The sequence below is a fragment of the Hemitrygon akajei genome, chromosome 11 (assembly GCF_048418815.1).
Source record: "Hemitrygon akajei chromosome 11, sHemAka1.3, whole genome shotgun sequence".
In the NCBI taxonomy this organism is placed as follows: domain Eukaryota; kingdom Metazoa; phylum Chordata; class Chondrichthyes; order Myliobatiformes; family Dasyatidae; genus Hemitrygon; species Hemitrygon akajei.
The window spans coordinates 14,985,003-15,011,377 of record NC_133134.1 but is presented as its reverse complement, the minus strand read 5'-3'; the positions used below and the strand labels follow the sequence as shown (position 1 = coordinate 15,011,377).

General features: G+C 41.9%; 1 protein-coding gene across 2 annotated transcripts in view; it reads right to left on the bottom strand.

Annotated features, from left to right (window-relative positions):
- parn (poly(A)-specific ribonuclease (deadenylation nuclease)) overlaps positions 1-26,375 on the bottom strand; it is a 165,259-nt gene that overhangs the window by 36,866 nt on the left and 102,018 nt on the right. For both annotated transcript variants that reach the window (XM_073060256.1, XM_073060257.1), the window contains exon 22: positions 6,456-6,645. In XM_073060256.1, coding sequence (XP_072916357.1) covers positions 6,456-6,645 — 190 coding nt within the window. The remainder of the gene's footprint in view (positions 1-6,455; positions 6,646-26,375) is intronic.

Here is a 26,375-nt window from a genome sequence, read left to right as displayed (position 1 = left end):
CTTACCCCTGACATAATCTCTGTACCTACTTCCAAGCACCTTAAAACCGTGCCCTCTCGTGCTAGCCATTTCAGCCCTGGGGAAAAGCCTCTGACTATCCACACGATCAATGCTTCTCATCATCTTATACACCTCTATGAGGTCACCTCTCATCCTCCATTGCTCCAAGGAGAAAAGGCCGAGTTCACCCAAACTATTCTCATAAAGCATGCTTCCTAATCCAGGCAACATCCTTGTCAATCTCCTCTGCACCCTTTCTATGGTTTCCACATTTTTCCTGTAGTGAGGAGACCAGAACTGAGCATAGTACTCCAAGTGGGGTCTGAGCAGGGTCCTATATAGCTGCAACATTACCTCTCAGCTCCTAAACTCAATCCCACGATTGATGAAGGCCAATGCACCGTATGCTTTCTTAACCACAGAGTCACCCTGCACAGCAGCTTTGAGTGGCCTGTGGAGTCCGACCCCAAGATTCCTCTGATCCTTCACACTGCCAAGAGTCTTACCATTAATACTATATTCTGCCATCATAATTGATCTACCAAATTGAACCACCTCACACTTATCTGGGTTGAACTCCATCTGCCACTTCTCAGCCCAGTTTTGCATCCTATCAATGTCCCACTGTAACTTCTGACAGCTCTCCACACTTTTCACAACACCTCCAACCTTTGCGTCATCAGCAAACTTACTAACCCATCCCTCCACTTCCTCATCCAGGTCATTTATAAAAATCACAAAGAGTAAGGGTCCCAGAACAGATCCCTGAGGCACACAACTGGTCACCGACCTCCATGCAGAATATGACCAGTCTACAACCATTCTTTGCCTTCGGTGGGCAAGCCAGTTCTGGATCCACAAAGCAATGTCCCCTTGGATCCCATGTCTCCTTACCTTCTCTATAAGCCTTGCAAGGTGCACCTTATCAACTGCCTTGCTGAAATCCATATACACTACACCTACTGCTCTACCCTCATCAATGTGCTTAGTCACATCCTCAAAAAATTCAAATCAGGCTCCTAAGGCATGACCTACCTTTGACAAAGTCATACTGACTATTCCTAATCATATTATGCCTCTCCAAACATTCATAAATCCTGCCTCTCTATCAATTTACCAACCACTGAGGTAAGACTCATAGGTCTATAATTTCCTGGGCTATTTCTACTCCTTTTCTTGAATAAGGGAACACCACCTGCAATCCTCCAATCCTTTGGTGCCTCTCCTGCCCCCATTGATATGTAAAGATCATCGCCAGAGGCTCAGCAACCTCCTCCCCCGCCTCCCACAGTAGCCTGGGGTACATCTCATTCGGTCCCGGTGACTTATCCAACTTAATGCTTTCCAAAAGCTCCAGCGCATCTTCTTCCTTAATATCTACACGCTCAAGACTTATTCCAGTTCATCCACAAAACAGTTTATTTTTCCTTTTCATTCTCTCTAATTCTCAAAGTGGCTGGGGTCCTGTCAGAGTCTGTGAACTTCAGCTGCCACTCAAACCACGGTTCTCCACAGGTGGCAGGTTCTCATTTTTGCACTCGCCATGCGGCCTGGCATTTTGTTATCTCCAGGTGTGGTTTGGAAGACGTGTGCCTTTGGGGTGCAGCCCGGAGGATGAAGGCTCCTCACCGATATCGGTGACTGAAGCATCATGGGAGATTGAAACACTGGGACGGCAGGTGGTGTGCGCTGTTGTTGGAAGGGCCCTGCTGTTGAGTGATCTCTGTGTGTGTGTCTCTCTCTCTCACACAATGGTGAGTGAGATTCTGTTGGTCAAGTCAGGGAACTCAGACAAGCCATGCAGCAGATTGCAACACTGAAAGAGCGAGCTGTTGGTCTCCCCTCTCGTTGTGGTAGGAGCCACATCTCCTTGTCTCTCTTGTGAGTCAGAGAGAGCCTGTCTGAGATGGCGAAGTGTTGGGATGGACAGTAGTTTTTGGTAGACTCTATATTAGTGGTCGCCAACCCGTTGATCACGATCGACTGGTCAATCTTTGAGACTTCCCCAGTAGATCCCGAAAAAAAAAGAAAAATAAATACACAAATACTGTTGAGATTGTTTCCGGGTTGCGGGGTTTTAGTTCCGTTCTTTCTGCCCAGTGTGCATGCGTGTAGCTCCCCCACACTACACAGTGTAATTCAGTGGTCCCCAACCACCAGGCCACGAGGAAACGATGAGTCAGCTGCACCTTTCCTCATTCCCTGTCACGCCCACTGCTGAACTTGAACGCATGTGAGGTCATTACGATACCCTCACGCCAGGGGTCACTGGTTGGCCTCGCGCGGCCCGCAGGAAGTGCAGTTGCTACTGGCCCCGAGTGCGGATGGATGGGCGCCTCCTCTAAACCTGTTTAGCACACCGAATGTTAGTGGGGAAGCCGGTGCTGATGACCTAATTCGGGCTGAGGGTTTCATAAGTATCAGAGCAGCTACTGCGCTGCGATCTACTGAAACAAACTTTTGTTGGCCGATAGATCCTACAAGGGGGGTGGGCGCACGTCCTGTTGCACTCACCGCTCGGTCGGTCGCTCTCTCTGGACTGTGACCGCCGCAGCCCCAGTACGGGGACCTCCGGCCCTTACCTTTTCCTCTTACCCCGCCCACGACCAGCCGCACCTGACCAAGGCGGCTGAAGGCGGGCGGGCGGGAAGCTGGAGTTCGGGCTGGGAGGCTGTCTAATGAGGCAATGAAGCCCTCAAAACTGCTTCGGTACCTGAGTCTAAGCACCCTGCACTTAAAGATAGATAGATAGATAGATAGATAGATAGATAGATACTTTATTCATCCCCATGGGGAAATTCAACTTTTTTCCAATGTCCCATACACTTGTTGTAGCAAAACTAATTACATACAATACTTAACTCAGTAAAAAATATGATATGCATCTAAATCACTATCTCAAAAAGCATTAATAATAGCTTTTAAAAAGTTCTTAAGTCCTGGCGGTAGAATTGTAAAGCCTAATGGCATTGGGGAGTATTGACCTCTTCATCCTGTCTGAGGAGCATTGCATCGATAGTAACCTGTCGCTGAAACTGCTTCTCTGTCTCTGGATGGTGCTATGTAGAGGATGTTCAGAGTTATCCATAATTGACCGTAGCCTACTCAGCGCCCTTCGCTCAGCTACCGATGTTAAACTCTCCAGAGTTTAAGACAAACCCACTGAGATTTTTCAGTGGAAAAACGTGAGCAAGCGGGACAGAAGCTAACTGCCGAGAGCTGCAAATACTAAATTGCGGAATAGACTGGACTTAAGGAACCTGCTTCGAATATTGCTGTATTCTGGTCATGATTAACACCTCTCCCCCGTCAGCCAGTCCGGAAGAATATTGTCAACATTAAACCGGTCCGTGTTCCAAAAAGGGAAGGGGGGGGGGGGGGTACCCCTGATGACCATACATTATTTCTACTTCCGGGTTTGCGGGGTTTTACTTCCGGTCTTTTCTGCCCCGGTGCGCATGCATGTAACTAATCGCTCTGGGGTCGATCTTGCCCTTTACTAAGGCCGAGGTAGGGGATCTTGGGCTTAAAAAGGTTGGTGACCACTACTCTATATCATGGTCTTTTTGGGGCTTTACTATTGCTTGCATGGTGGGTGGTGGGGGGGGCTGAGCCTTTTGCTGGAGCAAGTGGAGGGAAGGGAATGGAGGATTGCTTATGCGTGGGAGAGGGGAGGGGTCTGAGGGTTTTAATATTTTTTGTCATTCTTTCTTTGGGTTTTTTCCCGCCTGTGAAGAGCAAGAATTTCAGGTTGTATATTGTATGCATTTTCCGATGCTAGATTGAATCATGGAACCATTGAATGAATGCTGGACCCTAATTACTTAAGAAACAGAGGTTCCAATATGAAGCAATGGTGGAAATTGAATCCTGCAGGCAACTATACACCATTCAATCGCCAGTTACTATCTCACACTAGGTCACGCACATTATTACATAACGTGATGGCTTGTGAATTAAAACCAAAACTTATTGAAAACTACAGCTTGTACTTATAAGCAAAAGCCCCTAGTTGTACATTGCAAATATGCTAATTTCCTCACCTAACCTGTTAAATTCATACTGACAACTTAAGGATTGTTTACAAAAGAATTCACTTGATAAAATGAGACATAAAATGTTGTCATCTTTGCAAACTGCTGTTTCAAATTATAGCACTGGTTAACTTAGGGTATTTCTTTAAAAATCACAAGCTACTTAATCAGATTCAGCCCCTGACCATTTCAGTGAAGTCCCAATTTCTCCAATACAGCTGCTGACAAGTTAACATTTTCCAGACTAAATGTTTAATTAAAAAGCAAGAATGTGTCATAGGAGCCACGTTAATCTACATCAGATTTTCCCTTGCTCTTTTCTCTTGGTGGCTTTTCATTCTAGAATTTCGAAATACCACAACCACTAAACAACTTGCAATGCTTGGGAATGTTCAGAGAACAGAAGTTAATTTTGAAATGTGTGTTTGAGTCTAATGATTCAAATTAGAATATTAAAACCTTTGACGTTGCAATTTTAATTTACAAATACAAGAGCTGTAATGGAAGGTGTTCATCTTAATTTACAGAAATAGAAAAATTTCTCATGATTCCAGATAATTTATTTACAAAGTGAGGGTGTTGAAAGCTTATGGCAGTTACCCACATCAAAAAGGTGTACAGCTACTTTCTTAAACTGCTTCAGTTGGTGTACTGAAGGCCTGGAAGAATAGTAGGTAATCTCATTGGAATCTACGGACTTTAAAAAAAAAGATTGACACAGTAGATGCAAAGGGGAATTTTCCCAAGGGTGGTATGTTTAAAACAAAGGATCACAGATCAAAATGAGCAATTCAAAACTGAGACGACTATTTCTCTAGCCAGATGGTGGTAAATCTTTGGAATTCTCCAACTCAGCCGCTCACCAGAATCAAGTTTATTGTTACTGATGTAAGTTGTGACACTTGTTTTGCGACAGCAGTACCGCGCAACACCTAAAATAAAATTGCTACAAGTTATAATAAAGAGTATAAAATAATAAATAAATAGTGCAAAAAGAGCAAAATAGAGAGGCAACATTCATGAGATCGTTAAGAAATGTGATGGCAGAGGGGAAGAAGCTTTTCTTAAAATGTTAAGTGTGTAATATGTTGTGCTCCAGTTTGCCAATCATTACAATAGGTCAACAGCTGATGGCCAGTTCATTGTCTCTTCACTCAACCCTGGATCATCTGGACAGTTATCAGGATGCTCTTCAAGTACTACAGCTCAGCATTCAATACTATCATCCCCTCAAAACTAATCAATAAGCTTCCAGACCTCCTTGTGCAGCTGGATCCTCGAATTCCTCACTTGCAGACCAAAGTTAGTTCAGATTGGCAAAAACGTCTCCTCTACAATCACCATCAGCACAGGTGTAGCAACAAGTTGTATGCTTATCCCCCCACTCTACTTGATTTATACTTATAACTGTGAGGCTAAGCACAGCTCCAATGCCATCTTTAAGTCTGCTGTCATATGCCAAATCAAAGGTGGTGACACATCAACATGTAGGGGGGAGATTGAAAAATTGGCTGAGTGTGCCTCAACAACCTCTCACTCAATGTCAGCAAGACCAAAGAGCTGATTATTGACTTCAGGAGGAGCAAAGCAGAGGACCACAAGTCAGCCCTCATCAGGGGAACAAAGGTGGAATGGATCAGCAAATTTAAATTCCTTGGCGTTATACCTTCAGAGGATCTGTCATGGGTCCCACACGTAAGTCCCATTTGAAGAAACAGGCACAAAAAAGCCCACCCAACAAGTATCAAGGCAAGAGAGTGCATGCAAAAAAGTCAACTAGCTTCAAATACTAAATTCAGGAAGGAGGTACAGGAGCTTCAAGACCCACACCACCAGGTTCAGGAACAGTTATCACCCCTGAACCATCACACTCTTGATGTCACTCAACTTCACTCACTGTTCCCTCAACCCATGGACTCACTTTCAAGCACTCTTCACCTCATGTTCTTACTGCTTATCTATTTATTATCACTATTACTTTTTTATTTTTGTATTCACACATTGGTTGTTTATCCATCCTGTTGGACATAATCTTTCATTGATACTATTGTGCTTCTTTATACTTACTGTGAATGCCCACAAGAAAATGAATCTCTGGATTGTATAAGGTGACATGTATGTACTTTGATAATAAATTTACTTTGAACTCCAAGCTTACTGATTATATTCAGAGATAGCAGAGACTAATGGATAGCAAAGGAATTCAGGGGGTTTTGGTAGATCAGCCATAATTTTATTGAATACCGGAGTGAGTTGAATGGTTCAAGTAGCCTTCTCCTGCTTCTATTTAGTCCTTATTTCTTCCCAAAGTGCTGTTGTTACATTTTAAATTAATTATCTATTGCAAAGAACAGAAGATAGAGTCTACCATTGTTTATGATGCTGTGGATTTTCTTTCAAATATAATCAGGAAACACTCACCTGTTAAAATCAAACATCTGGCTAAGGTAAGGTTGTGGAGTGTACTGGATTTTTAGCCTCTTTCTTTCCACTTCCCGCCAGCTCTCCTCTGTCCACTTCCGCTTGGTTTGCTTCTCCTCTTGTTTCTTTTCTATGTACTCTGCATACGTCTGGATCCGGTAACTCTCCGCATACCTGCTGGTGTTTACAGCTGCAATGAAGCACAGTGGGAGAATCTGAAGAAACAGGCACCAAATGACTAGCAGACAAGTGTGTGCAAAAAGTCAATTAGCTTTGACCACTGAATTCATGACAGGATGTTAGAATAATTCACAGGACCTGGTTTTTCTACTTAAACACATTCTTTTTGCCAGTGTGGAAGCGAGATTTGATGCCACAGAACAGGCCTTCTTGATTTCTTGTACTTTTATTAACTGTATCTGAAGTTGCATGCATTTTGCATTTTCACCTATTGATATAATTTCTATCCCATTTCTATTGGTGTTGGTTGACTATTGTCACATATACCAAGATAGTGAAAAGCTTGTCTTGCGTACTGTTTATACAGATCAAATTATTACCCAGTGCGTCGAGCTAGAACAAAGTAAAACAATAACAATGCAGAACAAAGTGTAAAAGCTACTGAAAAAGTGCAGTAGATTGCAAAGCCAAGAATTCACCTCATCACACCACAGTTCCATTCAAAAATCTGATGGCAGTGGGATAAAGCTGTCCTTGAGCCTGGTGGTATCTGCTTTCTGGTTTTTGTACGTTCTGCCCAATGGGAGAGGGGAGATGAGTGAATATCTGGGGTGGATGGGGTCTTGATTTTGCTGGCTGCTTTATTGAGGCAGCAAGTACCGGTATAGACAATTGTCCATGGAGGGGAGGCTGGGTGTTGTGATGTGCTGAGCTGTGTCCACTACTTTGCAGTTCTCATGGGATTAGGCAGAGCAGTTCCTATTATTGAGTCCTTCTCCTTTTGCTGCTTCTCTCCCAAATACTTCACCGCCTGAAAATTTGTACGTTAACCCTCCACCATTCTCTTGCTATCATTCAAGTTTCTAATTCTTTGAGTTAACTTGTTGCTTTCCTTTGGGCCCAGCTTATCTTTTTCCTTCCAGAGAGCTCACTGGGACAACTCGGCCCAGCAAGAGAAAGCCATCAACTATCTCATTCTCTGAGCTTCACAGCTCAGCTCATCTGCTGGAGACGACCTATGGTGCTGGCAAGTTCACTTCTCCCACTGTTGACAACAGAGATACTGAAGGTGGTTCAACAATCATTACCTCTTTGGCGTCTGCTTCCAGAATATCCATGGACTTACCCAAGGCATGAACCCCATTACCCTCGCCACAGGTGCTGCCCAGCCTGAGCAACTCTAATCATTAACTTGCTGTAAATGATTGCAGACTCACCGTAAACTTGGCCCAGTCATACATCAGGGGTGATCCCCTACTTTCCTGAAAACTTGCTGCTTTGTTTATTCCGTTACCCACCTCACTGGAATTGCTGAAGTGGTCATCACTCCCTTTCAACTGACTCTGCCCCTTCCCGACCAGCTATTTTCCTTTTAGTTAGAACCTTACACCACTGACTTACTCCCCACCTTACCTCTAATTTCCAAATCTCTTTTCTCACCTCCCCCCCCCAAAAAAACCTATGTCTCACCAAGATACAACTGATGTTACGCTGAAGTTGTACGAGACATTGACCTAAATAAAGATTTGAATAAGATTGAAAGCGAACAGAAAAAATTGCTGGGACATGAGGACCTGAGCTACAGGGAAAGGTTGAATAAGTTAGGACTTGGTTTACCAGAGTGTAGGAGAACAAGGGGAGATTTGATAGAGACATATAAAATTATGGAGGAACAGATAGGGCAAATGCAAGCAGGCTTTTCCCACCGAGGTTGGGTGGGACTGCAACTAGAGGTAATAGAGAGCGATTCGGAAAATCCAGAGTAACACATACAGAATGCTGGGGGAAATTCAGCAGGGCAGACAGCATCCACGGAATTACATTCTTTAGCCAGAGGGTGGTGAATTTGTGGAAGTTGTTGCCACATGCAGCTGTGGGGGCCAGGTCACTGGGTGTACTTGAGACAGAGGTTGATAGGTTCTTGACTGGACACGGCATCAAAGGTTACGGAGAGAAGGCCAGGAACTGGGGTTGAGGAGGAGCAGACTGGATGGGCCAGATGGTCCAATTCTGCTCTTACGTTTTATGGAGAGGAATAGAGTCAATGTTTTTGGCCGAAACCCTTTATCAGGACTCAGGGTTGTGAGTTAAGGGTGAAAGGCGAAATGTCTAAGGGGAATGTGACGGGGAACTTCTTCACTCAGAGGGTGATAAGAGTGTGAACAAGCTGCCAATGGAAGTGGTGAATAAGGGTTTGATTTCAATATTTAAGGGAAGTTTGGATAACTAAACGGATGGGAGGAGTAGGGAGGGGAATGGATCCAGGTCGGTGGAACTAGGCTGGATAATGATTTGGCATAAACCAGGTGGGCTGAAGCACCTGCTCCTGTGCTATCTTGCTCTATGACTATTTGCTCTCCTTTCCTTCTACAGCATCTGCAAACACAAATGCTCGGAGCCTAGGAAAGACTTTACAGTGGTGTTGTACCATTGAGGTGATTTCAGCAATCATCTCAACATAGTTTAGCCTTTCAAGTGTTAAATACCCTAGTCCAGTCTCTTCAGAGCGGATAGTAAAAGACCTCCCTCCCCGAGTCACAATGGTCTTATACTTCCGCCAAACTAAATGGTAATTGCTGCAAAGACTACTATTGCCAGAAGGAACAAGTTCCAAGACATTTCTTTCCTCTTGGCATTTTCAGACAACATGATATGAGATCAGGAAATCAGCATGACTGCATTAGCACGGTTTCACCATGCAGCATCCTAGACAAGAAAATTCCAAGCATTGGTTCTTTGGACAGATGCCAAATAATGCTCACGCAAGGGAGGAAACAGAAACATAGAAGTGGCCATTGCTCAAGACGCAACACAGCAACAGGTCCTTCAGCACAACTTTGTCCATGCTGACCAAATTGTCTGGCTAGTCTCAAATCTATTTGGAGAAGGGCGATAAAAGACCCCCCTCTCAAAAATATTATACAGCCTTCAAAGATGGAATTACATTTCAGTGTTCAGAATTCTAAATGCACAATTTTACCCATATGCTTTGACAAACCAGTAGGATTTCAAGAAGCTAACAGCTGTCAAATCACTGAGGTAAAATCAGTGGGGCACTAAAGGCTGGTGAAGATATAAAATAAGCTCATACTGGGTCCTGAAGACATAAAGGTGGAAAGCTGTTAATCAAAGCAGCTTTAGCTATAGTCTACCACTTTAATTTATAATGTCTCTATATAACTGTTGTTCACAAAATTCAAATTGATAAAATCCTGAACAAATTTCAGGATGTACAGAATTCTAAGTTATACATACTTCTACCGGTTAAGACCAACTCAATTCCTACTATAGACTTGGTAAAAATTCTTTATAATGAACCTGGATCAATAGAATAATCAACGAGAGTTACTTCAAGTCAAAGCTAGTTTTCAGCACATTGTCTTTGATATATATGCCGAGACACAGTTTGATTGCCAACACTTCAGAAGATGAATAGGCTCATTAGTATACCATGCCCCATTGTGGCTCAAATGGTTGAGAACACAATATTCCACTTTGGTAGCATTGTGGTCAGCATCATTTACAGCACCAACAATCCATGATCGGGATTCAATTCTACTGCTGTCTGTACATTCTCACGTGGGTTTCCTCTGGGAGCTCTGGTTTCCTCCCACATTCCAAAGACATACAAGTTAGGGTTAGTAAGTTGAGAGCATGCTCCCGCTGGCCCCAGAAGCATGGTGACTCTTCCAGGCTGCCCCAACACATCCCCAGAATGGATCGGTCACTGATGCAAACAACACATTTCACTGTATGTTTCAATGTACATGTGACAAATAAAATTAATCTTTAAATGCAAGAAACATTTCTCCCTCTGCATTACAAAGCTTCTGAATTTAGACAAGAAAATTATCAAAACAAAATTTGTCCAAAGTCACAAAATGTACAAAAGTGAATCTTTAACCAAAAAGCTGCACTATTTCTTAACTGTGGAGGTAATGGATCATTTGAAACTACTGCCCGAAGGAAAGAAAATATAGTATGTAGAAACAGAAGTTTGTAATAATAGGTATGTGCACCACTTATGAACAGTTTCAATGTATTATAATAGTCCAGTGTTGGACAGACGCAATATTAAGTTTCTATTAAAATTTAAAATAAAGAATTACTAATTGAGGCATTAATTCCAGTACTGTCCCACACTACCAGATTCAGGAACAGTTATTACACCTCAACCATCAGGCTCCTGAACCAGGTTTGATAACTTCAATCACCACAACACTGAACTGATTCCACAACCTATGTACTCACTTCCAAGGACTCGACAACTCATGTTCTCAATATTATTTATTATAATTATTATCTGTGTTTTTTTGTATTTGCACAATTTGTCATCTTTTGCACATTGGCTGTTTGCCCGTCTTTGCAGTTTTCATTGATTCTATCGATTTTTTTTTTTTGCATCTACTGTGAATGCCTGCAAGAAAATGAATCCCAGGGTTATATATGGCAACATGTACGCACTTTGATAATTAATTTACCTTGAACTTTGACGTTAACATTGCATTGTACAAGTTTTGGGGAATAATAGCACATCTGTAGATAACTGCAAAGGCAAGGCAGAAAACGTGCTACCTCTGGACAAACTGAAATCCCACAAGCCATTTACCACAAACCAGTTGTCAATAGTAACTCTACCAAAGCACCATATTTCTACTCGAGACGAGCAGCAAGATAATTTTACACTTGATCAAAAGAAACATTTACTTCTCTAACTATTTCAAGTACAAACAGAATAAAAAAATTCTTACATTCCCCTAGAGCCACCAAAAATATGTAGAACAGATGTTCAATAACTTCAGGGTAGCAGTGACAATGCTATCTGGATTTGCTCCTACAGAGTTATTATTACATAACAGTTCGTCTCCAACTATGATTTCCCCCATGTTCCTGTAACTGGTCAATGATTTGTGCATTCATACTTTACCAATTAGGAATATTTCTGGAATGACGACAAGACTGTTCCAACCACACAGAATAAGAGTAGCACATAAATCCAGCTAACCATCAGAATGCTTGTCTTTAGACCCAAAGATCCAACAGCCACATGGAGAGAACAAACGTAATATACCAAATCCAATGTGGAGACTGCCCCAAACCCTATGTAGGACAGATGGGGAGAAAACTTTGCATGAGACTACATGAATATCAGTTGGCTGTAAGAATCCAAGATCCTGTCACTCATCTCAGTACATGAAGACAAAGAAGGGTGCAAGTTCACCTGAAAAACTACTAAGATCCTGGCTGAAGCACAAAACAAGAAATCGAAAGAATTCTTAGAAGCTTGGTTCTCAATGGAAGACTCTATTAACAAGCACATTGAACCAGGTGCAATTTATGAACCTATGCACCTGTGGGATTGGGGCCGAGGTGTGAGCCATGGACACCTGAGGAACCAGCGCTCACAACAGCCAATAACCAGGGACATGGGCTGGCGGAGATCACTCAGCTAGTTGTTGGCCGGGACCCAGCAGAGACTAATGGCCAGCACGACAGCCAATCAATCAGAACAATGAGCCAGACCTATATTAATGACAGCACTTGGCAGAAACAACACAATTGTGCACTGATGTCACCTCAACTAGTGAAGAAATGTCTGAGACCTAACCTCCAGGCTTGGCAAGCAATCCTACATAGATTAGCTTTATTTGACGCATGTACATTAAAATATATATAGTGAAATGTGTCATTTGTGTCAACAACTAACACAGTCTGAGGATGTACTGGGAATAGCACCCAAGTGTTGCCATGCCCACAACTTACTAAGCCTAAATCCATATCTCTTTAGCGTGTGGGAGAAGACCAGAGCACCAGAGGAAACTCACACGGTCATGGGGAGAAAGTACAAATTCCCCACAGAGAGTGGCAAGAATTGAAGCCTGATTGCTGGCACTTAACATTACGCAAACCATTACACCTTAGTGAGAAATTAAGCTGACCAACTCAACTGTGAACGGGGAGCTAAAGAGCTCCCAATTTATCTTTGTAACAAAAGTGTTAAAAAAAAAGCACAAAGAGCACCAATTTCTTTGACATATTTTTGCCATTCTTGCAACAGTAACTTCTCAAGAAATTAAGAAATTTGCAAATGGTGAAAGATTGCTTTGTGTTGGAGAATCCATGAATGATCATCAATCCAAGAATCACACTACGAGAATGCAAGGAGAAAGGCTAGAGGTTGTTCTAAGGTGGCCATTGGAAACTGGAAGATCTCGTGTTTACATATTTGTTAAGAAAAAATACAGACAAAACAATGGAAGATTAAAAAGCAACACAACAGGAATCAGAACAAAACAGCTGGACTACTCAGACAAAATGCAGCACAGACACTGTGAGATGAATAGTCACTTGCCAAGTTACAAGCCTTAAATGGTTTAATCTGCTTTTTCAAATAATAGAGGTCAGGCACCACATAGAATGGGACAGCAGCATGCTTAGAGATCGTGTGGGCTACTGTGCTCTTTATACTTAAAAATGTGTACTTTTCATTTATTACCTCTACATTAGAAGTGCAGAGCAGTGCAAAATTGTGATGACCTCCAGAGTCTCACTCTCCCGAGGTTTTCTTACAAATGTTAAAGATATCTAAAACAAAAATTTCAATTTCTGCTGGATAGGTGCATGGAGATTTTCAGTTTTGTGGAATCCACCCCAGAATACATAAGTTAGGCTTTCATTGCAGAATGCCAGGAGTTACAAAGTACAGAATTATGAGGCAACTTTGTAATGGTAATGATTAACAACAATTTTAAAAACAGTGCCTGCTTAAATGAATCAAAGTGGAGAAGCCAAAGGTAGGTATCAAAGATAAGAGTTAGGATGGCACAGCTCAGGGTGGCAGAGTTGAGAGTTCAACTCCAACACCATCTGCAAGAAGTTTGGACATTCTCTCCGTGACTATGTGAGTTTCCTTCAGATGTTCTGGTTCCCTCCTATAGTTCAAACACATAATGGTTAGTAGGCTAACTGGGCATTGTAAAATTGTCCTGTGATTAGAGTAGGGTTAAATAGGTGGGTTGCTGCGTGGTGCGGTTCTTTGAGCCGGAAGGGTCTGTTCCTTGCTGCATCTCTGAAACGAATAAAAGGATGGAGGAGCAGAAGCAACAGCAATTAGGTTCCACAATCTGGAAATATCAAGACATTTTCACACTGTATGTTACTTCAAGAAGCTCAACGCCAAATTCAGTGATCACTTTTAAGCCATTATGGGAGCCTCTTCTTCAAAGGTCATCACTTTGTCATCACGGAGAGGCTTGTAAGTTCCTGAGATTCTGACAACAATGCCAAATGGAGCTTACTTCCTGGTAAGGTCATCCATGGTGGCAAGGTCAAGGAGGAGGTGCCAAACAAAGTGATCCAACCAAGACCTCAACAGTGAAGCTGGCAGAAGATGAAACATCACAGTGAAGGCAGAGGAAAGCTGTAGCAGTGAAGGGTCCCCAGCTGTCTTGCATGCCACGCCACTGGAACCTGACCCCAATCTGTCAAGGACCGTGTGGTAACCTCCCGTGCATCAGCCTCTGAAGGTTATATAATGACAAGCATTTTTTATTAAGGGAATCCACTCTAACATCCCAGATATGTGGATCCTGGATCGGGCTCTACATCCATCTGAGGTCCCAGCAATAGACAACTCCTTAGAAGAACGTCATAATCGACTCGAGTGATCGCACGTCTATAATGGGTGCCAACAGAATAGTACAAGTAACCAACTTTGAAGAAATCAGGCAAGATTGGAGGGAGATTGAAAATCTGGCTGAATGGTGCCACAACAACTCACTCAATGATGTCAGCAGGACCAAGGAGATGATTACTGACTTCAGGAGGAGGAAATTGGTGGTCTATAAACCAGTCCTCACTGGGGGATCAGAAGTGGAGAGGGTCAGCAACTTTAAATTTCTCGAGTGTTATTATTTTAGAGGACCTGACTTGGGTCCAGCACAGAAGTGCCATTACAAAGAAAGCACAGAGTGCCTCTACTTTCTTAGAAGTTTGTAAAGATTTGGCATGTCATTTAAAATGTTGCCAAACTTCTATAGATGTGTAGTGGAACATACTGATCGGTTGCATCATAGCCTTGGATGGAAACACCAACGCTCTTGACCAGAAAAGCTACAAAAAGTAGCCCAGACCATCATGGGTAAAACCCTCCCTACCACTGAGCACATCTACACAGAGCATGCTGCAGGAAAGCAGCATCCACCAACAAGGACCTCCACAATCCAGGGCATGCTCTCTTCACATGCTGCAGTCAGGAAAGTGGTACAAAAGCCGCAGGACTTACACCACCAGGGTCAGGAACATGTATTACCCCTCAACCATCAGGCTTCTGAACTAGAGGGGATAACTTCACTTGCCCCTTCACTGAATTGCTCCCACAACCTACAGACTCACTTTCAAAGACTCCATCTCATGTTCTTGATATTTATTGCTTCTTGCATTTGCACATTGACTTTTGCCCATCCTTTTGGGTGTCATCTTTCATTAATTGTGTTGAGTTTCTTGTAGATCCTGTGATTGCGCATAAGAAATTGAATCTCAGGGGTGCATTTGGTGACATATGTATTTAGATAACAAATCTACTTTGAACTTTGAGATAACAGACAAAAACCCTACAAGTAATTGCACTTAAAAGCATGACTCAGTGATGTGCACATGACTCCAAGAAGCCTCAAGAATATCTTTTCAACACACCACACACCAGAACTCCTGCAAAGCAAAAAAAAACCCTTTTTCCCTCACTGTTATTGCTTATGAGTTAGTAGAAAGGAATGTATGAAGGACTGTTCAGTATCTGACTCAACCACACTTTCAAACACAAATACAAACTCCTGAAGGAAACACTTCTATGATCCTGTCTGAAGCATGTCATGATCACTCCCAGTCTATAAGCGAACAGTTGCATTTTGACAATAATTATACTTTTTAATCTGCATTGCAATCTCCTTGATAAAAATAAAAAGGATTCCAAACTTCTTCTACTCTGCCATGACTGGTCCCAAGCCTGGCTGGGCAGGAGGCTAGAAACCCCATCCTGTTACAATCCCATGCTACAGAAACGCCAAGCAAAGCTCCAAGGACCTCATCCCTGGGAGAGGAAGGATATGTTGAAGACAGGCTACTGCTGGGGTCAACTTGAAAGACCTGCACAGGACAGAGGGCTCTGGTCGATGGCCTATGCCCAGCAGGGGTGATGGGCTTAGTAAGTAAACTTCTTGCTTCAGTTATGACTACCCACTTAAGACTCCTGCCAAACATTTCCTGGCAGATTTAGGAAAAATGATTCCAATCAACCTCATAATGACTTCCAAATGAAAAATGTAAGTCAAGCTCAGAACCAACACACCAATAAATATGCCTTAATATCATCAGAGTGAGTAAAAAACAAATTTGATGACTTAGTAAAATGAATCTGATTTCTTCATATTTTCAACCCGTTTTCAACTTCTATGTGTTTACATGTTGAAAACAGATCAATCTATAATCTGTTAATATTTATAGCCTGTTAATAAGAAAACTATCACTTATTTAAAGCTCTTAATTCTTTTACCAATGTGCATGTAGTAATTGCACATTGTTAAAAAATTTTTAAGCATTTAAAATAATTTCTTTCATAGTAACACCAACAAACTGCTGGAAGAAACTAGCAGTCAGACAGTGTCAATGGAGGGAAATAAACATTTGACATTTTGGGCTGAGACCCTTTATCAGGACTGGACGGGAATGGGAAAGAAGCCAGAAAAAGGTGGGGGGGGGGGGAGGGGATGGAGTATAAGCTGGAAGGTGATAGGTCAAGCTAGTGGAAGGTAGGTAGGGTGGGGGTGAGAGGATGAAGAGAGAAGCTAGGACATCACTTTGTGCCAGGTACACCACTGTATGCAGCTCAAAACAAAACTAAAATACTGGTAGCAAATTTTCACAAATACAACAGGAACTTCAACTATTTCACAAGTTGAACCATTTTCTATTTTATAATCCTAATATTCAACTTATGTTTCCACTTGAATTTGTAAGTGAAGATATACATAAAACTTTCTTACAGCTCGTGATGTAAAGCTTTACAATACTTCAACTGTGAGCAAAATTATATTTAAATCAAAAGAGACAATCCACTCAGTGATTCGGCTACCTAAACACAGATTGACAGCCGAGATGAAAATATGGCAAACTACCATTACGGATACAAATCCAAATCACAGCAATCGTCTAATAGTCATTCTGCACTTGAACAGAACACTGTTAAAGAGGACAGATGCACGCTGTGTGGCAGATGATGACTCAGCTCTTGTGGCAAGAAACTCTCAGAACAATGTCTGCAGCCCAAGGCAGACTCCCCAATAGCTACATTATCACACCTGTCCAGCCATCTGTTTAGGCCGGAGTGATTCATTGATCCCTGGGGTGTGTTCAAGTCAGAACTGAAGCCTCTCCTTGCTGATTAAACCTAGCAATTGCATACAGACATTCTGAGCTTCAGTAGCTCTCTGGCAACTCAGTTGCTCAACTGTTTTTGGAGTTGGTTCTGCACATTTGCCGTTTAACTACCAGTGAAACCACTGTTAACTCTGCCGTGGATGGTTGGAGGCCCAGTTGTGAAAAGAAGAGGATTGGGCATGGTGCTGGCAACCCCATCGTGTAAAAAAAGCACTACTTGAGAAACACAACCGAAGCTGCCTGGGAGGGGAAGGGTCTTCAAAGATGGGCCACACCTGGGGGCAACTTGAAAGATTGTCCCAGGACAGAGGACACTGGCCAGTAGGGACGATGGGCTTAAGAAGAAATCACTGTTAATATTGAAGTATTTAAAGAGGAAAGAAAGTGGTGGATAAACAAATGGCCTCTAACCCACCAAGTTCAAGTTTGTCATTCAATCATACACATATATACAGCTGAACACCTCTGGGTCCAAGGTGCAAAACACAGCACATACAGTCAAGCACACATGTCGTTACAAAATAATATAAACAAAAATCCCAAAGTTCTGAAGATTGACAGGTTGACAAAGTGTGAGGATCTTCTCACAACATTAAGTTCCAGAATGCTTAAATTGGCCCAATCACACAGGCACTCCAAGGTCATTTAACCTTGCCGTTTAAACACAGAAAAACTACAGCACAATACAGGCCCTTTGGCCCACAATGCTGTGCTGAACATGTACTTACTTTAGAAATTACCTAAGGTTACCCATAGCCCTCTATTTTTCTAAGCTCCATGTACCTATCCAGGAGTTTCTTAAAAGACCCTATCGTATCCGCCTCCACCACTGTCACCGGCAGCCCATTCCACACACTCACCACTCTCTGCGTAAAAAACATACCCCTGACAACTCCTCTGTACCTACTTCCAAGCACCTTAAAACTGTGCCCTCTTGTGTTAACCATTTTAGCCCCGGGAAAAAGCCTCTGACTATCCACACAATCAATGCCTCTCATCACCTTACACACCTCTATCAGGTCACCCCTCATCCTCCATCCCTCCAAGGATAAAAGGCCGAGTTCACTCAACCTATCCTCATAAGGCATGCTCCCCAATCCAGGCAACATCCTTGTAAATCTCCTCTGCACCCTTTCTATATTTTCCACATCCTTCCTGTAGTGAGGTGACCAGAACTGAGCACAGTACTCCAAGTGGGGTCTGACCAGGGTCCTATATAGCTGTAACATTTTTTTTAAAGAGTACAGTGGATTCCAGTTTATTGGGCTGTCAGTTAATCAAAGCAGTTTATTTGGGCAACTCTTAAAGAACAAAAAGTAATTGGGAGAATTAGTTTACTGTTACTATTGATGGTGAGACGTGGATGTGGTAAGGACCTACAAGTACCTAGGGGTGATCCTGGATAACAAACTTGAGTGGAGGACCAACACTGGGACCACGTACAAAGGCCAAAGTTGCCTCTGCTTCCGGAGGAGACCGAGGTCCTTTGGAGTATGCAGGCCTCTCTTTCACAAGTTCTACCAGTTTGTGGTCACCAGTACAATCTTCTATACGATGATGTGCTGGGGCAATGACATCAACACGGGTGGTGCCAACAGGCTCAACAAACTGATTAGAAAGGCTGGCTCTGTTACAGGAGTCTACTGGACACATTAGAGGCGGTGGTAGAACAAAGGACCCTACGGAAAATCCTGACAATTCTGGACAATGTTTCTCATTCTCTGCATGCCACCTTGGCTGAACAGAGGAGCAGTTTCAGTAATAGACCAAGTCAACTGCGCTGCTCCAAAGAGCGTTATATGAGGTCATTCTTACCCTCGGCCATTAGGCTCTATAATGAGTCAACCTATAGCAATGGGAATGATGATCCCCTCCTATTAGACTGTTTGAGGTAACTTTTTAAAATTCTTTCTTACTTTTCTAATATTTGTGTATCTACGAACTTGTAATTACCTTTGGGATCAATAAAGCATCAATCTATCTAATTGAGAAAATAGTTGGGAATTCCCCTTGACAACGCTACTTCACTGCAACAGGAAACTGTTACTAAACTGGTGTCATACATGTGCACTTGTGTGGCCATCAGACACTACACCAAGCCTACAGCAAACTGTTCTTAAATAGTGTCAGTTGTGCATGTGTGTGTTCAAAAAGCAAAGATTTTTGTCACTAATAGTTACTGAGAAATAAGCGGCAAGACAATTTGGAATTATTTTGCTCACTGTGGTTTTAAGCATTCAGGCTTAGAAGTGCCAGAAAAGGTCAGAAGTGAAAATGAAATGACTGCTACTTCAACTTAGGAACGGTGAAGCATTCACAATTATCCTGAATGTTACAATAAAAGTGAAGATTTAGAGGATGCGATAACAAAGTATTGTAGTAAGGCAGCCCATTATCTGCACTAGGTGCCTGACTGTAAATGAACAAAATCAGCAATCAAAAGGACATTGGATGAATTCCTCCATCGATAAGTATTAGGAAATAACAGCGTTATGATACCGTAGTAGTATTGGCAGTGTTCCATTTCATTCTGTATTTCATTTAAATACATAATTTGTCACTCAGCTTGTCTTTTTTATACATTTTTAACAATTTCCATGAAACGTCAGCTAATTGGGTTAGCTGCTTCAATTGGGCCAAAATGTACTGGTCCCAATGTGTCCCAATCCACTGTATATACACAATGATGCCACAACACTAAATTATAGACTTACTGACTTTGAAAGATCAGTCCAGCAGTGGGTATCCTTGGCTGCCTTTTACTTTGAGATAGCTTTTCAACTGCTGCTAACGGTAGTAGAATAAATGCAAAGTTTCTTGTAGTAAAGTGCTTTTACTTGCAGATCTCAAGAAAGGAATGAAAAGTGCACATAGCCTTTTTCTAAAATAAGTATGTATTATAAACATGTTATTAGAAAGAAAAAGTACAGCAGATTCCACAGATTTTAAAAACAATATGTAAATCATTTGGATATTTATACTTCTCTCAACACACTATCCCAGTAGTTACGCAAACACAACAGGAGTTCAATTTCATACACAAGATTCTGGAGGAACTCAGTAGGTCAGGCAACATCTACAGAAAGGCATAAACTGTCAACATTGATGGGTTTTGGCCAGACGTGTAGACTCTTTATTCCTCTTCGTAGATGCTGTCTGACCTGCCGAGTTCCTGCAGCATTTTGTGTGTGTTGCTTTGGATTTCCAGCATCTGTGGAAACTGTTTTATAAATCTACTGACTCCAACTGCTATCTTGACCTTACCTCTTCTTACTCTGTTTCCTGTAAAAATGCTATTCCTTTTCTCAGTGCCTTCATCTCTGCTGCATCAGTTTCTAGGATGAGGCTTTCCTTTTCAGGTCCTCTTTCTTCAAAGATGGGGTTTCCCTTCCTCCACCATTGATGCTGCCCTCACCCACATCATCTCCGTTTTCCAGACATCTGTGCTCAACCATCTTCCTGCCTCTTTAATAGGAGTAAAGTTGTTCTTGTCCTCTCCTACCACCCCTTAAGCCTCCACATTTAACACATCAATTACTATGGCTTCCACCATCTGCAAAGGGAACTGACCACCAAGCACATCTTTACTCCCCCCACCCTCTGCTTTCTGCAGGGATCACTGCTTCTGCGGTTCTCGTCCATTCATCCCTCCCCACCAATCTCCATCCTAGAACTTACAGATTTCGGACAACGGCTGTTGTAGGAAGCGTAGTAACCAATTTGTACTCAGCAAACTCCAGCTATGGCATCATAACGAGCAAATAATATTTTTAGTGATAATGGCTGAACAGCAAATATCAGCCAGCTCAAATAATGTTTAGGCATCTCCGTCAGAACATAAGTCATTGGAATGGGGCTTGAACCCATAACCCTGACTCAGAGTTGGATGAGATTACAATGAACAGACTTGAACAAATGGTCCTTTTAACTGAGCAACATCTGACACTTAATTCCAGAGCCAGGACAATGACTCAGAGAAGAACTCAAGAACAGAATGGAATTTTGTAGTATAATTTAGTAAACCACAAGCACCACCAAACAACAATATTTAGAATCTGATGCAGAGAGTAGTACCCCACTAACTGAGCTTCTGGAGACCTGGTCATCAGCAGAAAATAGCTGCCACTGGACAACTAGCCAGAATTTATGATGATTTATTTAATGGATAGTCTCATTACTACTATCAGAACATACACACTCAAATTTCAAAGTTTCATTATACAACCTTGAGATTCATCTCTGAACAGGCAGTCACGAAACAAAGAAACCCAAAAGAACTAATGTTTTAAAAAAACACATAATGCCCATTAAAAAAAATAAAAGAACCCATTAAACAAAGACCAAACACCCAATGTGCAGAGTGAAACAAAACAGACCATGCAGACAGTAAACCGCAAGCAAGTAGAATTCTGAACTGAAGTCCACAAAGAGAACCCTATAGTTCGGTGCAGAGCCAAGCCATGGAGCAGCAAGCTGAAGTGGCCAGTCTCTTGGCCCAGAACCCGACACTCTGACCTTCTCAATCTGGCCCGGTGCCTAAATCGACACCCAAACATTGAGTTCAGTTGTCTGGGGCCAGGACCCCACTGCCTTGATTCAGACTGTAACTGACCTTTCCTTGATGACCCTGCGCTCAAGTCTTGGTCAATGTTTTAAGGAACAGCTTTTTCCCCTCCACCAGATTTTTCTGAATGGACCATGAACACTACCTCTCATTTTGCACTACTTATTTACTTTATTGTAACTTACAGTAACATTGCTACATATTGCACTGTACTGTTGCTGCAAAACAGCAAATTTCGTGACATACGTCAGTAATAATAAACCTGATTCTGATTCAACGGAAAATACTTGTCTCGACATTCTGGTGCCTTCGGTGTAGTTCATTGAACAATGAAGCGCTCTTAACATCCAAGCAATGGAACACAAGTTCCAACTGAAAGACATGCAGGGTCAAACAGAGGGGACTAATATGCTGTGACAAATTGTGATGCTTAGTAATTTCACAACCAAAGAGGAAGCACTATACTAAGCCTTCATTGTACCACGGCTTGGATCAGAACCTCACTGAACTGCTACGGAAATATTTAGTACACTACTAAATATTGCACTGTCAATCATACCACCAAATTTCCAAGCATCTAAAGACTTATTAATCCAGCCATTTACTTACACTCTGGAGTCACTGAATTAAGGGTCCGAGCACCAATCCCTGTGAAACACCACGGTTCACAGGTTCCCAATCACAAAAGAAATCCTCAGTCATCACCCTTCATCTCCTTTTACCAAGCAACTTGGTACTTCAGCTCATTTTTGTATCTGACCATAGATAGATACCACCAATACAAATGTATTACTAGAGGTTTTCTATTTGGACTTCTAAATACATGAAGATTCTTCCTGTGAAATCACTCATCTTTCCAGAAAGAATAAAGACCATGTAAGCCTCAAGGCAGAATTTAGAGGCCAATGCAGGAATATAACTGTCGACAGAAGTGCAGAAATGGCTTGGAAGGAATGAAGATTGACTTGGGAGGTGTCGTATCAGAGACTACAAATAATAAAAATGCCACTAGAAGATGAGTGACAGGCAAAAAAACTGACATGAAACAGCAGCGGACTCAGTATCTGCATAGCCAACATTTATTAAGCAACATCATTGTAAGTCAGGTAATATCGTAGCTGTCGACTAACCAAACATTTTATAATGTTGTACAATGACCTCAGTGCTTTATATTCCATCCCCCAGCTAATGAAGGCCAGCATTCTTCATGCCTTCTTATTTACCTGTGCTGCCATCTTTAGTGATCTATAGACTTGTATACCATGGGCCCTCTGTTGCTTAATACTCCCTTGGGTTCTATTGGGTACACATGACGTACTAACTACCCTTAACAAACGTCCCAAAATACACCACCTTGCACTTACCAGCATGAAATTTAATCTGCTCTGCCCAATTTACCAGATGCATTAGTAAATATAATTGAGGACTTCATAGAAACATTATGAATTCTGTTGTTTATTTACTTGTATTCATTGTTTTACTATTAATAAAATTATAACAGAGACAGATTGAAATAAATAAAGCATTTCAGTAACCTTGTTAAAAATATTAATATGGAAAAATAACATTTCTAAACAGTATTGCTATTATTGCCATTATTATCAAAATACTGATGTGTACACCAGGTCTGCGAAGATTTCAAAACACATCATTCAACAGCACGTTTTCTTGCAATCATCTAATTGGCGCTAGGCTGGCGTGAGATGTTTCCTGTGTAAACATTTTGCTACTCTCAGGTTGTAAAGAAATGCTGCTTTGGTAGTAAAGACGATAATTATCTGTCTTTGTAGTATGTATACTGTGTGCCAATATAACTTTTGCACATGCCACCTTGGGTTCACCTCCTCTGAGGCTGACACTTCCATGGAAAGATGTCACTGATTAAAGATTGCTCACAGGCACATTGAAACATACAGTGAAATGCTTTGGTTTGTGTCAAGGAGCAACACAAATCCAAGAATGTGCTGTGGGCAGCCTATATGTGTTGCCATGCTTCCAGTGCCGATAAAGCGTGCCCACTACTTTTTGTATCAAGAGGAAGGCCATGTGGCCACAGGGAGAACATACAAACTCCAATGGCGGGAATTGAACCCTGATCACTGGCACTGTAAATTGTTACGCTACCGTGCTACACTTGAGACTAAAATGAGGCCTCATCAATGTTTACATGGATGTAAAGGATTCTATGGGATGACTGACAGCTGGGAAAGTGTCAAATAGTCAATGAAAACTTTATCTAAAAAAGCATTCTGCATTGCCAAAATACATTAAATGGCCACTTTATTATGTATACCTGCTTGTTATGCAAATATCTAATCAGCCAATCATGAAGCAGCAACTCAATGCATAAAAGCATGCAGACAAGGTCAAGAGGGTCAGTTATTGCTCAGACCAAACATCAGAATGGGGAAGAATTGTGATCTAAGTGACTTTGATCGTGGTATGATTGTTGGTGCCAGATGGGGTGGTTTGAGATCTCAGAAACTGCTGATTTCCTGGGGTTTTCACTCATGACAGTCTCTAGAGTGTACAGAGAAACCAAATAACATCCACTGATCAGCAGTTTTGTGGGCAAAAATGTCTTGTTAATGAGAGAGGTTAGAGGAGAATGGACAGACTGGTCTGGGCTGACAGGAAGATGACAGTAATCCAAGAAACCACACGTTACAACAATGGTGTCCAGAAGAACATCTCTGAATGCACAACACGTCGAGCTTTGAAATGAATGGGCTACTGCAGCAGAAGACTACGAACATACACTGAGTGGTCATTTTATTAGCATCAAGTGTAATTGTCATTCAACCATACACGAATACAGCCAAATGAAAAAGTGTTACTCTGGGCCAAGGTGCAAAACACAGCACCAACAGTCACCCACAGCACAAGGCACACAAAGGGCACAAGGCACACAAAGGGCACAAGACAGAATAAAATAGTTACACAAAAAAAATATAGTCCAAGTCCCTGAGTCCATAAATGTTGCAGCAGTCTGCAGTCAAACACAATACATTTTGTCTTCTGCAGAGTGAACGCTGGAGGGGAAGCATAGACTCTGAAGTCCCTCTCCTGGGCAGCTGCAAATAGGAAACAATCCGGTTTGAGGCTTAGTCTTCGCTATGACCAAGGCCACATAACTCCCCTACCATTCTCCAATAAAATAATGAATCCTATTTGCAGTATCCCACATTACCAATGTCCAACAGGGTCTTGTGATCACAAGAAAAGTGACTAAGACAATCACTCATGGCTAGACTGCACGTAGCCTTTGCACACTGATGGCTCTGTAATGCAGACAGCAGCAGAATCTACAGGATGCCCAGCTCCTTCAGTTTCTCTGCCAACAAGCAAACTTGCTCAAGGGGTAAATCTGCAGTACTTTAAGTTCTTAATGACCAGAACAGTCTTGCAATCATAATAAATAGGTTTTAAAAAGACAACACCACCTTTGGTTGGCCCTGTAGAAACCACTGCGCTCAGGTGCACTGCCATCTTACCGGAAGCAGAATCAATTTGCCCTCTAGCCCATTATTACTTTGGACCTGTGCGCTAATTCCCACATTTTCTATAAGGGCATCTATTTTTTCTTTAAAAAGAGTACTTCAGAAGTTGCACTTCGAAATACCCTGAAGGGGGCTTTATAAATTCAAATCTTTCTGCTTTGCTTTAATGCCTACCGTTCACAGTGCAAAAACAGTGAATATAATTTTTTGCAGCTCAACCTTAACATTGCAATTATAGATCAAGTGCTCACGGATACAAGCTATGCATTCCTTCCAGGACAACTTTTACTCACCTGCAGATAACTCAACTGAAATGCTACCATTCCAAAGCCAATAGCAAATACGTAGCAGGAGGTACAGGAGCCTGAAGACACAGTCAACGTTTTAGGAACAGCTTCTTCCCCCTGCCATCAGATTTCTGAATGGACAATGAACCCGTGTACACTACCTCACTGTTTCTCTCTGTTTCTCTCTGTTTGCTCTCTACTTGCACAACTTATTTATTTTCTATATTTCTTATTGTAATTTAAACTTCCTTACATTTATGTATTGCAATGTACTACTGTCGCAAAACAACAAATTTCATGACATATGCCAGTGATATTAAACCCGAATCTGATATTCAGCTGTCTGATGTAACCCTGGAAATAGTTTTGTATTCTCTAGGGTCCAAACTAGGGAGACTCATCCATGAAGAACAGGATTATGCAGTATTACACAGTGGATCTTAACAGTGGCATTTGGCTTTCCATAGATAAGAAAGATTTATTTCCTGCACCGTTCTTGTCTATGATTTGTTAGCACATGATTCACTCCATTTGTTCCTCAACTTCCGCAGAACAAGCAAGCGCTGTACAATTGCATTTCATTGCCAGTTGTGTGCACACTTTGTTGTCCTGCAAAACTAGCTGCATACTTTGCTTGGTCAGAGTAAACAGAAAGCAGTAATTCTCAAAACAAGTCTTTTTAAAAACAACGCAGCACTTCCCTTACTCTTATCGTGGTCATTATTTGTGACGCTGGCCACTAAAGAATGTGAGGCAGATCTGATGTTACCACAAGCTTTTGCTGATTCAGCACAGAGCTGAATCATCAGTCGTTCAGTCTGCCTTTTTTTTAAAAGTCTATACAGTCTCCGGTTAGGGCAAGTGAACTGTCAGGCAAAATAATTTAGAGTGCGGGCAGCAAACATGTTTGAAATAAAAAGAGCATTAGGTTTTGGTACATTTTCAGTATCAGTCA